Below are 15,986 nucleotides of genomic sequence, written 5' to 3'. Positions count from 1 at the left end.
TACCTAAGATAAAATGTAGAAACAACTATTTTAGTTGATTAGACATTAATACCTAATGGCTCAGTCAGCCTTAAAACCTTGTATTGATTAAGTTTTTATAGTTTATCATTAGCTTATATGTCAGCATGTGCTTATTTTTAACAGGAGACGATTTCTGGTCTAGCCCATTAATCTTTTCATATGAAATCTGTATTTTCAGAAAGTATCATCTTTGCCATCTTTAGCAAATAAGTGAACTAGCGTGGAAGTGTAACTTCTGATAGTCTTTTTGTTCTCTAAAGGCTTAAGGCTGAATTAAATTAGAATTCATCTTCAAATGTAGAACTCAGGATAAGTAAAATGATCACAGATGACTTTGCTGTTCCTCACTTCTTATGATTTATTCTTACGTTAGTTATGGCAATGAAATTTAAGGAGATGGTGTTGGGTAGAAAGGGTCTTTTCCAGTTGTCATTTCAACTTGTCTCTCAACATGATGTCTTCTGATGCCATAATTTTCATATACAAATTGGTGTAGAAGAAACGTAACCATAGTCATGTTCTAATGCATGTCTTTTTAGTTTTGCAAAATAGCATGGATATTGTAGGAAAATTGGAGGCTTAGAGAAAGTTTTCAGGAACTCTGAGGTACTTACAGCTTATCCCCACAAAATAGTTTCTCTATGTGGCAGGGCAAAAACTGTATTTTATGGATGGCAACAGTATATTGTCATTTATGAAGTTTTAAGTCTAGTCTGAATTGATCTTCCTAGTGGTTCATACACACACACACACACACACACACACACACACACACACACAAATTTCTTTTTAGAGAAAGGGGAAATGACAAATCACTCGGGGATGGCTATGCTGCAGTTCCTTCTCCTCCATTCTCCTTCTGGGGTCTTGGGCACACATACACACTCACCTGGAGTGATTTTCCAGCCACTGGGTCCAGAACTCATACCACCATTGGCCATATGGGAGTCCAACGATGTAACCACTATGCCATCTGCTGGTCCCATGGTTCATATATAAATTTAAAGATATAAATCTTTATTCCTAGAATCAAATATAGAGGGTTTGTTGGTGGATTTTTCCTATAATAAAGAGGCTAATAAACAAACTAATTCCTAGTATTCTTAGATTATAGGATAAGCGAAACACAGATATTAGAGATGCTTTTATAGCTTTAGTCATCTTTTCATAATAAAGCAAAAAGCTATACTGATTAGTATTACATATTTTATACAGTTATAATCTGTGCTATAAAATTACTAATTTTTGAACCAGATCCTTTAAGTAGTAAAGAAGGTTCCTTAAAATACATATAAAAACATATTTCTTAAGGTTTTGTTACTCTTACTGGGATACTCCTTTGCAAGATCTTCTTTTCACCCTTAAAAAGTTGGTCAGTGTTCTTTTTCATTTATGCTTTCTACTTCTGAGTGATTTTGACAACAGCCTGCTTTCTGACTGTTACAATATACTATTGAACATAATTGTAATATTAGGAAGGTGATCTAAGACTCTTTTCTGTGATAATGGTAGTTTAGAAAATGTTGAACAGAGCCTTAGAAACTTGAGAATTTTGAAGTTTTTGCATGTATTTGGAAACATTTAAAGATTAATCATTTTTTTCAAAACATGGACATTGAAAATTATTGCATGTTACCCAAGATAAAAGTTAATATAATACTAAAATAGTATTTTGAACTGCTGACATATTTTTGAGATGTAGATTATATCATCTGAATTTTATTTCATAGATGAAATCATGCCCATGTAGTTGGCACCCTTTAAAAAGAGAATGGATGGTGTGAGATAGGCTTTATCATTCAATTTCTATGAAAGTTATTAAAACATCTTAATATTTCAGTTACGTATTTCTTACTCTCTACATAACCATTTCCCCCTCTTCATCTTTTAGCCCTTATCTGTTTGTATATTCTAGCTTTTAGCATCTCTGCTTTGAAAAAATATCTGCCTTTTTCTAACTTTTTCTATTTCGCTTAATTATTCTTTTATGCAATTATACAGTAGTTTTTGGACCTGGAGGACTCAGTGGTTTTCTTGCCTCGTTAAAAAAATAGCTTTTAACTTTTTCCCCACAACTCGACGTTCATATAAGCAGCATACTTCTATCAGTAGAATCTCATGCTACAGGTAGAGATGATCATTAAAACTCTCTACTCCAGGGACCAGCAGTTGACATAATGGCTATGTCACTGGACTTCAGTGACTGCAGTTTGAGTCCCAGACCCAGAGGCTTAAACTCATGCCAGGGTCATGTGCGTGCGTGGCCATTCCCCCGGGGGGTGACTTCTCGCTTTCTATCTCTCTATTTCTTTCTTTCTGGCGAGCGCACGTGTCCTATACCAAAAACCTCTCAAAAAAAAAAAATAAATAAAAACTCTCCCCTCCAGAATTACTAGAGCCTCCTCCCACTGAGAACCATACTTGAGAACTAGTCTTTCCTGTCAGGTTTATATCTGACCTCCTTAACCTTGTCATTCCATGAGAGGAAAACACTTCAGCTTTACTAACCTTTTATGTTTGAATATGGGAATGAAAAACAACTTTTATTGACATTAAAAAAAAAATCTGAGTTTGAAATGAGTCATAGGAAGTCTTCTATTTTTATCTTACTGTTTTAAAATAGGAGTTCTCAAGCCATTTCATAAAGATTTTCTACTTTAGTTTAGAAGAAGAATCATATGTTTTTTTTTTTTTTTTCTATTTGATACCTTGCACGTTTTTATTGTTGTGGGCCTAATGTATATGTAAATTTTTAAAACTCCTGAGTGGCACCAGTGGACTGAAAGGTGCTTAAAGGAAAGACTAATAATATTTGAAGGTATTGAAAGAGAAAAGGACAGAGAAAGGAATGGAGAGAGATGCATTGATCTGGGGGGTGACATAAAATTTCCAAGTGTCTTAGGTGTGCCACCCAGTGTTACCATATCTCCATATCTGTCGCTCTCCCCACAGAACTTTTACGTTCTCCCCAAAGACTCATCACACAGTCCTTGAAATGCTTCTATTGCTTTTCTCTGGAAACTTTCCTAAAGGCTTCTTACATCTTGTTTCAGTTGCAGGTATTGAAACAATAGAATACAAAGCGGAAAGCTGCCATTTTTATTTATTTTTTGGAGAGGTTTTTTCGCTATAGGGAGCGTGCGCTTGCCAGCCAGAGAGGGAGAGAGACATAGAGACAGAAAGCGAGAAATCACTCCCCCCCCCCACCCGGGGAGATGGCCACGCCTCAATCCCTTCTCCTCCATTCTCCTCTCTGGATCTTGGGCACGCACGCACACGCGGCCGGCGTGAGTTTTAAGCCATCAGGTCCGGGATGCGAACCGTGGGCGACTACGTGGGAGTCCAGCGACATAGTCATTACGCTAACTGCTGGTTCCCAAAAGCTGCCATTTTTGTAGCCAGGAATTCCCTTGTGATTTGTTAATGTTATACTCCTATTGATATATTTACTCTCTTTATTGTTTCTTTTTATTAATGGTAGCAGTACACTTTTCTTCCATTCACCAGACTTTATCTATACTTCTTTCTGCCTTTTTAATTTGTCCCTTTCTTGCCAGTCAGCCTCAGAACAAACTTTTTATCTTAGATCAATTTTGGGAAATAATTATAAGCAAAGGGATGAATTGTTAATATGTTGAAAAGTTGAATGAACTGAATGAAGCTATGGAAAACCTGCATATTTATTTTATGTGCTTTGATTTGGTGTACCTATTTACAGTGTGTTTAAGAATGACTGTGGGTATTTCTGAGATTTATGAAGAAAAAAAATCTTGAGTTAAATGTAATGACTCCTCACTTAACAGCCTCCTCTTTACTGACTGCTTGGACTTAAGACTAGGTCTCCAGCATGGGGAACCCTTTTGCTTAGTCTTTGTCTTGTTCCTGATTGGTTAGTATTCTCTACAAAAAGTGATCATCACCATGCACAACTGCATACTTCGTTTATAAATTTGTACTTTATTGTGAACCTACAGTAGTACTCAGAAAAAATAAACATGATTACACCAAATTTATGTTACCGTGTTGTGTGCCTTGTTACTTATTGGTGCTTATCTAATGTTTGCTTTTTGTATGGGTAGAATCTCATGATTCTAGTGTGTGTCAAGTGGTATCGATGGAAAAATCCGTACCCTGTGGCATCACAACACACCACAAGATACCTTCCTTTTATCTCAGTGATGACCTAGCCATAGGCACAGCACTTGGCTGTGAAGTGAGGAGTGCCTGTAGCCATTGGAGAAAGTAGTAGATTTTGAGGAGATGTTTTTGTTGAGACATAACCATATTTGCTCTTAGTTGCTCTTGTTAAAATTTTTGTTCTTTAAGGAAGTATAATCTGGATGAAAACAATGAAATACTATTAGGAATGTTTTAAAGTTTCATATAAAATTTTAGTGGAAAAGTTGATGAGATTAGATGAAATGATTTTAGATAATTTATCCTGTTGTGCATATATAGCCATAGTACTGAATGCTATTATGAAAACTCTTAATTCAGATTTTCTGCCTTGTGATCATTGTAAATAAAAATGCTTGAAAACTTAGTTCTGACAAGATTGAAGTTAATGTCATTCATATTTGTTTACAGTTGTCAGTTGATTCTTTAGTATATTCTTTTCTTAGTTTTAAAATGATTACATCTCATATTCTGCTTATTTACAATTTTACTATTGTTTATCTGTAGGACCCAGGGCCACCTCCACCTTCTCCATTGCTGGGTTTAAAGCCACTGCAGTTATTAGAAGTGAAAGCAAGGGGAAGATTTGGTTGTGTCTGGAAAGCCCAGTTGCTCAATGAATATGTGGCTGTCAAAATATTTCCAATACAGGTATGTTTACTTCAGTGTTCGAATCTTCATATATTTTCTAAAAGATTAACTGCGACTGGGTCATCCTAAACCTGTTTTTTTCAGAAATAGCGTGAAAACACAAGCCATATGTTTCAGGATGATTCTTTATGTGGGAAAAGCATTAAGGCCTTTATGTCTGCCTTCGTATCTAAGAAATGGATTTGTTAGTACAGCAATCACTGTGCTTGGAGTAATGTAATTACAATAAATGAACATAGAGATTTATTTTTCCCAATAAAAATTCTATAGGAATGCTATGTAAAATGAAAATTCTAATAAAATAATAACTGATTGTCTGAGTAGTTAAGTTTTAATATTCCCCCTGACATTATCAGAAAAAGTGAAAGAGTAGTGTGCTTTGTTTTAGAATTTTTTTTCCTGAGGCATATTACCAGACTTTAATTTATTTTCATTCTAATTTGAGTATTTCTATAATCATTTCAGCTTTTGTTCGGTGAATTTTCAGAAGCAGTGAAGCAAAGCTCCAGATAATTATTTTATTGTTGAATTATTTTCTTTTAAAGCTGCTGGACGTCTTATAAAATCCTGATCCAATGCACCTGAGCGCACTGCTTTGTTTTGTTACATTGGTGGTAGAGACGCAGGATGATTCCTCTTCCCTGTTTCTTGCTTGTTCGAATATACTCCTGTGACTGATGATGACTTTGGTGCTGAGGTTCTGGCTGGATTTGGTGATTCAGGCTTTACCAGAATATGTTCTTTTGTGCCAGGATTTATAAATAAGATCAGGGAAGAAGTTATTTCAGTGTGTGTTTATATCACACAGTGTGTGTGAGACTTCAGTGAGGGAGTTTAAAATTGCAGAAAGGTGGTTGGATGATATTAACTTAAGGATAACAATAACATTTTATTGAATGCTTCTATTGTCTCAGATAGAGGTGCTGTACATGTATGACTACTCCCTAATACATGTATGTCTGGTACCCACATATGCATAACAGTATGACTCCTCATGAGAGACACCACCATCTTTGTTTTACATATCGAGGAAACTGCATGATTGTATACCTTGCCGAAGGTTTTTTTTTTTAGAACTCTTTTTAAATTTAATTTATTCATTCATTTATTTTAATTTGATTATATATAGAGAGAAAGTGAGAAAGCAAGCCACCGGGTCTGGGATTCAAACTGTGGTTGGCCACGTGGGAGTGTCCAGTGCTTAATCATCATGCCACCCACTGGTCCCCACCTTGCCGCAGTTTTAATGGGAGAGGTAGGATTTCAACTCAGATAGTTAGAGCCCAGAGGGCTCCTCACCTTTAATTCTTGGTGCTGCCCACTTTTCATTGGTCTTACATAGTGAAGGGAAACTAATCTTACACATAGATAATAGAATAGATACAGGTCACCTGTAGGCACAAATAAGCTTTTTAATTTTTGCTACAAGGTGCATGCACTCAGGGAGGGATGGCCAATCCTCAAACCCTTCTCCTTACTTCTCTTGGGATTTGGGACATGCATGAACACGCACCCAGGGTAATTTTCAAGCCATCAGGTCCAGAGCTCAAATGTGGTTGGTCGTGTGAGACTCCAGCGCCTTAACTATGATGTCACCTGGTGGCCCCAGAGCATAGGGTGTTTTTAATTATTGTATTACATGTTTATGGCCCTTGTCTTGTTGATGTTGATTCTGCGGGGTATGCTAAACATTGCTTTAGAATATTCTGTATTATATTCTCGAAAAATATTGTTTGCTGTTTAGATAGAATTATTCAGCCCGAATTTCATGTTTCAGGGTGATTATTCTGGAGAGTAACATGAGTAACTTCACACCATAATGAAATTTCAGTGTGATACTTGTAATAACTTGAAAGCAGAATCTGTTGTCACTGTAAGGTATGGAAGTGTAGCATTTCTGACCAACGCTTTGCTTATGAACTATTATAGAAACACTGAAAAGAATGTTTTGAGGGAATGGGACAGAGTGAGCATTTAGTATGGAATTGCTACCTATTGTAGGTGCTTTTTTTTATTTAAAAATAGGACAAGGGGCCAGCAGGTGGTGTGGTGGGGTTAAGGCGCTGGACTCTCATGTGGCTGACTGCAGTTCAAGCCCCAGACAAGTGGCCTGAAAATAAGCCAGGTGTATGTGTGTGCAGCCCAAGATCCCAAGAGGAGGATGGGGAAGAAGAGATTGAGGCATCACTATCCCCCCTGCGGGGTTATTTCTCACTTTCCCTCTCTTTGTCTGTCTCTGTCAAGTGCGTGCAACCTACAGCAAAAACCTAAAAAAGAAAAGACAAAAGAATCTTAATACTTAGCTTTATTTTTTTGTTTTACTATAGAGTTTATTTAAATATTCTCATAGTTATGGTTTACTTGTATTATTCACTTTACTATTTCTTTTTAATTCTAGGACAAGCAATCATGGCAAAATGAATATGAAGTCTATAGTTTACCTGGAATGAAGCACGAAAACATATTACAGTTCATTGGTGCAGAGAAACGAGGCACCAGTGTTGATGTGGATCTTTGGCTAATCACAGCGTTTCATGAAAAGGTAAAACTACTTAATTTTTTAAGTAAGAAAGTCAGAGTCAGCCTGCCCACCTGATATTGGTTGTAAATCTCTTAGGTTAGTTTTCTAAAGATGGTATGTTATTTTAGTCAATTAATAGTTAACCTGGGGGCCAGCAGAGGGTGTGGTGGTTATGTTGCTGGACTCCCACTTGGCCAACCGTGGTTTGAGTCCTGGACCTGGTGGCTTCAAAATTATGCCAGGGATGTGTGTGTATGTGTCCACAATCCCAGGAGAAGAATGGAGAAGAAGGGATTGTGGTGGGGCCATCTCCCTGGGGGGGTGATTTCATATGTTGTCTCTCACTGTCCCTGTCTCTCTCTCTCTCTTTTAAGAGTGCATGTGCTCTATGGCTAAAACCTCTTAGAAAAAAATATAGTAACCTGTATATATAGATCACTCAGATACAAATCTATTTAAAAAACTAATTTATTTTAATAGATAAAATAAAAGAACAGAGATGGCAACTGATTACGTGACTCTCTTTTCCTATAATATATCTTCGTCTCTGATCTCTTGTGCGGTAATTACCTCTCTTTCAAATACTTATTTTAGTATAGACAATTGTTAGTGGGTCAGTCTCACAGCCTAGTGTTAAGGGAGCCAAATCCTACATGACCTATTACAACTTGAATCTAACCTTGGCAGTTTGATAAGTATACCAAGTGTGTTTATGTGCGTATCCCAAATCCTGTCAGGATGGAGAAATGGAGAAGAAGGGGTTGCAGTGTAATCTCACCCCACTAGAGGGAGAACTTTTTCCTTCTCTGTTTTTCTGTGGTAAGCATATGCACTCTCTGGCAATTAAAAAAAACAAAGGTATTGGTTAGTAATTTTTACTTACCATATACAATTTATTTTGTTTATATGAATCATCTTTTCCCCTTGAATTTTGCCCTAAAACTCTTCAATCATTGACAAAATTAGAGGCAGACAATTTATCTGATCTTTAATCTGTCACCAATTTAATGGTAATTATCACTGAAATACATTGCTATTTTTCCTCAGTTTTCTACTTTACAAGTAGAAAAGTTAGTATTAACCTACCATGATTGAAGTGGGATATAATGGTATTTCATCATTGTCAGGGTGTTTGTTTGTTTGTTTTTTAATATAATAGAGGTTTTTGCCATAAAACATGTGCACTCAGCATAAAGACAGACAGAGACAGTGAGAGGGAAAGTGAAAAATCATTCCCCTGGGGGGAAGGTTGTGCCTCAGTCTCTTCTCTATTTTCCTCTTCAGATATTGGTAATGCATGCACACGTGCCTGGCATGATTTTCAAGCCACTGGGTCTGGGACTTGAAACATGGTTGGCCATGTGGGAGTCTAGCAATGTAACTACTGCACTATCTACTGGCTATGTGGGAGTCCAGCAATGTAATCACAACCCCATCATTGTCAAATTTAAATTACTTTTTTTTTTTTTTTTTTTTTTACTTTTGTATTTTATAACTCTTGTTATAGGGCATGTGCACTTACAAGAGAGAGACAGAGAGGGGAAGTGAGAAATCAAGCCACCGGGTCTGGGCCTTGAACCATAGTTGGCCATGTTAGAGTCTAACTCCTAAACCACCATGCCACTTGCTGGCCACTCTGTTCCCTTTTTTAATGAGGGAGAGAATGAGTTAGGGAGAAGGTATATTTTTTTGACAGAGTCTTGTCATGTCATGACCCTCTACCCCATCTTCTAGTTAGCTAGGATTACAGGTGTATGCTTCCAAGCCTAGCCTGTTTACGTTGGTATGGGAAGTGAACCCGGGCCTCCTGTGGTCCTAGCCTCATGCAGCAATATCCTGCTTAGGCCAGTGTGGCTGGGCCTCTAGAGGAAGATTCTTTGCATTAGTTGTTTATATAATTTTGCATCCCCCCAAGCTCTGTGATATAAGGATATTTTAATTTCTAAAGTATTGTCCAGAAGTTTAGATTTTCAACTGTACTTTCTTTTTTTAAGCCTTTCCTTTCTATATTGGTTAAAACTGATTGTTCTCATAACAAATTAGTAAAGATCAGTGGTAGTCTTTCCTGGTCAAATGTTCATCAATGTAAACAGGACGGATATTTCAGCCATTCCAGAAAGGTTGCTTTTTGGATATTATTATGCACTAAAAGCAAAGATGTGTTGCCTTCCATAACCTCTTATACATTAGAAAGAAGTCTTTCTATCTATCTGTATATAGATGTATGGCTTTTGTCAATATTGTTAAGTACCCCCCTTTTTTTTTAGGGTTCACTGTCAGACTTTCTTAAGGCTAACGTGGTCTCTTGGAATGAACTGTGTCATATTGCAGAAACCATGGCTAGAGGATTGGCATATTTACATGAGGATATACCTGGCCTAAAAGATGGCCACAAACCTGCCATATCTCACAGGTAGAACAAAATTTATTATTTTTTCAAATTAGTTATCCAGTCATGCTCTGAGAGGCAGTTGATTTTCATTTGTTTTTCAATTAGCCAGGAAGTATTTGGGGTAATTTATACGTGGATATTATTGGTAAAGTTTTAATTATCTACTTATGTTTTAATTTGTCTCATTTCCAAAAGCATATTTGAGAATGAAAGTATGTGTTCTCTGTTTCAAGGGAAAAGAAATTTGTTTGACCTCAAAACATAGTTTACTTTAAAGATGTTTATAAATAGGTACAAGGAATGTAATTATGGCAAGACTTTGAATATCATCTTTGCTTGTTTTTGAGTGATCATATGGTCTTTACCCTGAGCTAAAGTAGAGGGAGGCATCTTTTAGATAGTTATTCAGTGAAGTAATAGTATTTAAACCCAGTAATTGTTATACCCTCAAAAGGAAAATGTTCTTTAACCACTAGAATTTCTTTTGTCATCTCTTGGGTTCAATTTAAAGGTGGTTGTTTTCAAAGTAGGCATTAACTGATATTTAACAAATATCTACTTGAGTGCCCTCAGGTGGTGGTTTCGGTTGTGGGAGGCATTACTTTAAAACCAATTCTGATATAGATTCTTATTTTGTAAACTTTAAATGACTTCTACTTCAAATAGTCCCCTTTTGCTGTCATGTGTACATACTATCTTACTACCTCTTCCTGGGTTTTTCCTTGTCCTCCTTAGCTGTGTAGGAAACACATCCTTCAGAGCCTTGCAAATAGAAAAACTTATTAGGAGTAGGAGCCCTGAAAATCTTTGGAGATTAGGGATGGTTTTTGTAGCATTTGAGTGTCTACCTGGCCCTCTTCTATCTCACTTTTGGCCTATGCATACACATAAATCTAATCGGTGGTCGTGGCATAGGTGTATTTATCTAGAGTATAGTAATCTCTAGAACGAGCCATTTAGGGCAGTCTCATGGAGGAGGATATCCTGAAAACTGTTACCCTTTTCAGAACATCAGGATCTGGCCAGAGCTGTGCATTTTTATGGTAAAAAGTTTGTTACACGTTACTAGAGATGCTTCTCTGTAATTAGTTTGAAGAATACAAGGACCATTGTACCATTGTAAGAAACCATTCTTCCTTGTCTTCTTTCTTCTTTTTTTTTAGGTTTTTGCCATAAGGTGTATGTGCTCACTAGAAAGAGAGAGAGAAACACTGAGAAGGAAAGTGAGAAATCACCCCCCAGGGGATGACCATGTTGCAGTCCCTTCTTCATTCTCCTCCTGAGATTTGGGGCATGCATGCACATGCGCCTGGCATGATTTTTTCAGGCTGCCAGGTCTGATACTTGCACCACGTTCAACCATGTGGGAGTCTTGTGTCATAACCACCTTGCCGTTCTAAAATGTAGATTTGTACCAATAGGCAAAAGGCAATTTTTGGTAAACTTTTCTTTTTAATTTTAGTTTTATTGCAAGTTTGTAACTAAACTCTTAAATACTCTTAGCCTTAAAAATAGCCATTTTATGATTGGTGGGTGGGGGTGTCACAGATAAAAGTATTTGGGGGATAACAGTTTTTTATAAAACTGCTTTATGGACAAGATTCCTTCTTTGGTCCATGTTAGGAATAGGAATTTGTCACTGTACTTGAGTGTGTCAAGCTGTATCAAGATTCTGTTTAAGCTTTTTCTCCCTTTTCCTTTCTCTGCATTTGCTTTTGTGTGTTTGTTTTAATGACTTTTTAAAAAATCTCAGTATATTTCAGTCTTATTGCCTCAGCTTTCCAGCTGGTACTCCATGCCTGTACCACCATGCCTACCTCTTTTATAGACAGATCCTTGCTATGTTGGTCAGGTCAGCCTTGAACACCCCATCCTCTGCCTCATCCTTCCAAGCTGCTGAGATTACAGATGCATGCCACCAAACCTGGCCTCTAGGTTGGACCAGAATCCAACTATTGTGGTCCTAGACACCCTGGAGAGCACAGAGTCTTAGCAGTATATACCACTGTGGCTAGGCCCATTTCATACTTTCAAATAACTGTTCTTTTTTAGCATATATATTCTTGCTTTTTGTCACTTTCAATAAAAAAATTTAAAAGATAACTTGTTTTAACTTAATTTGAATATTTTATCTTTCTGTTTGCAAGGGACATCAAAAGTAAAAATGTGCTGTTGAAAAACAATCTGACAGCTTGCATTGCTGACTTTGGGTTGGCATTAAAGTTTGAGGCTGGCAAGTCTGCAGGCGATACCCATGGGCAGGTAAGGGTGATAATTATAATGTAAGAATAAAATGATCTTGCTCCATATTTTCTTACAATAGCATATCAGGATGGAATCACCCTAAAGTTATTATAGTTGTGATGAAGTCAGCATCTATTAAAGAGTTTTATGTTAGATTTTCTGAGACAAACATTTTCATATGATGGTAGAGGACTCAGGTGGTTTAGATCAAGCACTTCATAAAACAGTCCTTAGATGTCATTAGGATTCCTTTTTAAAAACTGATCAAAGAAGAATTTAAGACTTCTAATAGACCTCATTATGAGGGAGTTGTTAGTATTACCTTGAATAGTTTTCAATTTGTAATTCCTTCACCATCTTAAGAGGAGTGAAAGAATAATCAGTCACTATTTTTCTATACTGTATTAAGACTCTTTGCCAATTTCTTTGCACAACGAAGATATGTTTATTACTTCTTGCCTTTAACTGCTTCATTAGCTATTTATTTGACTTGATAGCTTTTCTCTGAATTTACTCCAGAGGTCAAAGCACTTATAAAGTCCTGTGTGTGGTATCTAATTTTTGTTAAGGTCTGCAGAAAGAGATCTCAGCAATGCAAACCTTTAGGAAGGCCAAAAGGGAAAATAACATTTATCCATATATTTTATCTGAAGAAACTGTGAGCCTAGGGAAGGTTCTTTCTTTCACTCTGATAAAATCACATTTTAATCAAGAAAAACAGTTTGATTTAATAGGTAACATTGTCTATAAAGCCAAGTGATTCAGGCTTTGGTAATATTTTTTGATCTTTCGTATTATGCACATTGTTCGGCAGCTAATTCATAGCTTTCTTTTTCTGAGCATATCATATTGATCTCCAAGAACAGTTACAATCATGACACAACAAATTTTGGCAACATCGATGAACTATTTAAGAATGTAATTTACGGCAGTGGTCTTCAGTCATAGTTTAAGAAACATTGACACTAAGTGTATTGGGAATGGAGTTTTTGAGAATACTAATGAGGTGGAGATTGTGTAGGAAGCCTAGGGACAGACTTCTGTACTAATTATATGACTGACTACCATCAGACTGAATTTGAGGAATTTTATATTTTATTACCTCATTATCTCTCTCCCCTGTTTTTCCTAGAAAAAAATTTGGGATTCATTCATGTCATCTTTCAACTAGTGATTGGGTTGATGAAGTATAAGTCACTAATTGCTTAATTAGCGCATTGGTTCCTTGACTTTAGATTTCTTGGATCGGAAAATTAAAAAAAAAATATTTGGAGGACTTGCATGTTATTGCACACTTTTTGTATTGTATATACAGAAGACTGGGAAATCTATTTATTATCATCATTGATATATAAAAGAGAGGAATTTTACACTAAGAGGGAGATAAGCCATAATCCCATAATTAAATTATGGTACACTGGATATGCATACATGTGTCTTTAATGAAAATGTACTCTTGGAAAACATTTAGTATGGTACAATTAAAATAGTTATTTAGGGTAGCAAAAAATCCTCACTTTTTCTTTTGTAGTCTTCATTATAAAGTTACTAAAAAGCTTCAACTTTAGAGGCTTAAAATGATCTGTCCTTATTTTGTTTGTTTGTTTATATGTAGGTTTTTTGCTATAGGGCATGTGTGCTCACCAGAAAGAGACATAGGGAGGGAAAGTGAGCAGTCACCTCCCAGGAGGATGGCTACACTAAGTTGCTGGAAATAGAGACAAAGAACTCCAAGACAGAAGAATTCATGAATAAATGAATACACTTTGCAGCAGAAAAGGGGTGTATGTGTGTGTGTGTGTGTGTGTGTGTGTGTGCGTGTGCGTGTGCGTGCGTGTGCATACATATGTATTTACCTTTTACTTGGCTAATTCTTTGTACAACATTTTATAATGTTTGTTAGATTTTTATTTACTTTATTGCCAGACGGCATGTGTGCTCGCCCCAGAGGGGGAAAAAGCACCTCCGTGGGCATGGTTATGTGGCAGTCCCTCTCTCCATTTTCCTACTCCAACAGGATCTGTGGTGTGCACACACACATGTGCACCTGTTTTTCAAGCCACCAGGGCTGGGATTTCAAGTCACCATAGCTGAGATCAGCTATGTGGGCTTGCACTCCCTAGGCACAGAGCTTAACCACTGTGCTACAGGGTTGATCCTATTAGGTTTTTTTTTTTTTTTTTTTTTTTTTTTTTTTTTTTTAACCAAGAATACAGAGAAAAACACTAGATGTCATGGTAGGTAAAATGGCCAAATGCCTGCTTTGACTTCCTGACACAGTGGCTTAAAAAACATGCTGGACACTTGTATGTGTGTGCCTCAAACCCTGAAAGGAGAAATGGAGGAGGGATTGTGGCATGGCCATCCCCCATGGGGGCTGCTTTCTCTCTCTCTCTGGAAGTGCACCCCTCCCCCCCCTGAAAGTGATATATTTTACATTCATTTCAGACCGTATATAAACAGGCAGTTGAATTATGTCCAGCTTTCTTTTTTTTGGGGGGGGGAGAGGTTTTTGCTATAGGGCGTGTGCGCGCTCACCAGACAGACAGACAGACAGACAGAAAGCAAGAAATCACCCCCCAGGGGGGATGGCCACACCGCAATTCCTTCTCCTCCGTTCTCCTCTTGGGATCTTGGGCACGCACGCACACGGCGTTGAGTTTAAGCCACCGGGTCCGGGACTCGAACCGCGGTCGACTACGTGGGAGTTCAGCGACATAGCCATTACGCTAACTGCTGATCCCATGTCCAGCTTTTTGTATTCTATCCTTTTCCTGGAAAAGTCATTGTTTAATTTCTTGTGATTACTTCTAGAAAGAGGTAAAAATTCTAAGCCTGTACTAGCATGTCTTCTGATACATTTCTTAAGTATCCAAAAGAATCTTACCATTTTATACTCAATAATATGATGGTTATAGTTACCTTGTCCATAAATATACCATATTTTGTTTTGATTTTTTTTTTACAAAATGAAAAATAGTTCATAAGTTAGGGAACTCTTTGTTTTTGATATCACTTTCAGGTTGGTACCCGGAGGTATATGGCTCCAGAGGTGTTGGAGGGCGCTATAAACTTCCAGAGGGATGCGTTTTTGAGGATAGATATGTACGCCATGGGGTTGGTCCTGTGGGAACTGGCTTCTCGTTGTACTGCTGCAGATGGTAAGGAACAATTTTTTTTTTTAAGTGTGTGTATGTATATACTACCATAAATATATGAAAAAGGATGATTACACTCTGAGGTAATATTTAAAGTACAGACTCCAAGAGGTAGTAGGGAACTCAGGAGGCAGAGGGTGAAGAAGGGAAATGAAGTGATATGTATTGATATTTTACCATTAATGGATGTTTTACTTGAGAGTTCACATACCTTCTTGAGCTTATTTCCTAAAACAACTTAGAAGGTAGTTATTATTATCAGTTTTACAGATGAGGAAATTGAGACTCAGAGGAATTAAGTAGCTTGCCTGTTTAAACCTCAAGCTGATAAATGGTAAAACCTCCAACTGAAGCTCTAATCCTAATGTAGGGTAGGGCTGTGCTTTGGTTAGGTCCTGTGGGTCTACCCCCTGCCTTCTAGAGTCAGCTCTTGTGGTGAGAGGAGACACATGTAGAGCCACAGGGATTTTGCCTTCTCAGGTAATTCAGCTATCTGTTTAGCTCTCAGGTAATGCTAGTGAATACCTAACAGATTAAATTTAATCCATCCTGTATGAAACAACTGAGTGTGTACTACAGGTTAATTTCTGCTCCTTGGGACCAGCAGATGGCGAAATGGTTATGTTGCTGGACTTACACATAGTCAACCCTGGTTTGAGTCCCAGACCTGGTGGCTTAAAACTCACATGGGGGAGCTTTTGCGTGCATGCCTGAAATCCCAAAAGGAGGACGGAGGAGTAGGGATTGCAGCATGGCCATCCCCTCTCGGGAGTGATTTCTCGCTTTCTGTCTCTCTGGAGAGCACACACCCCATAGAAAAAAA

The 15,986-nt window shown here is 37.4% G+C and overlaps 1 protein-coding gene across 1 annotated transcript in view; it reads left to right on the top strand.

The window, feature by feature from the left end:
* ACVR2A (activin A receptor type 2A) overlaps positions 1-15,986 on the top strand; it is a 46,099-nt gene that overhangs the window by 22,352 nt on the left and 7,761 nt on the right. The window contains exons 4-8 of the mRNA XM_006140506.3: positions 4,705-4,848; positions 7,247-7,390; positions 9,637-9,782; positions 11,909-12,023; positions 15,028-15,166. Coding sequence (XP_006140568.1) covers positions 4,705-4,848; positions 7,247-7,390; positions 9,637-9,782; positions 11,909-12,023; positions 15,028-15,166 — 688 coding nt within the window. The remainder of the gene's footprint in view (positions 1-4,704; positions 4,849-7,246; positions 7,391-9,636; positions 9,783-11,908; positions 12,024-15,027; positions 15,167-15,986) is intronic.

The sequence above is a fragment of the Tupaia chinensis genome, unplaced genomic scaffold, assembly GCF_000334495.1.
Source record: "Tupaia chinensis unplaced genomic scaffold, TupChi_1.0 Scaffold000037_2, whole genome shotgun sequence".
Lineage (NCBI taxonomy): Eukaryota > Metazoa > Chordata > Mammalia > Scandentia > Tupaiidae > Tupaia > Tupaia belangeri.
The sequence above is the reverse complement of the archived record's forward strand: the minus strand, read 5'-3'. Positions and strand labels throughout refer to the sequence as shown.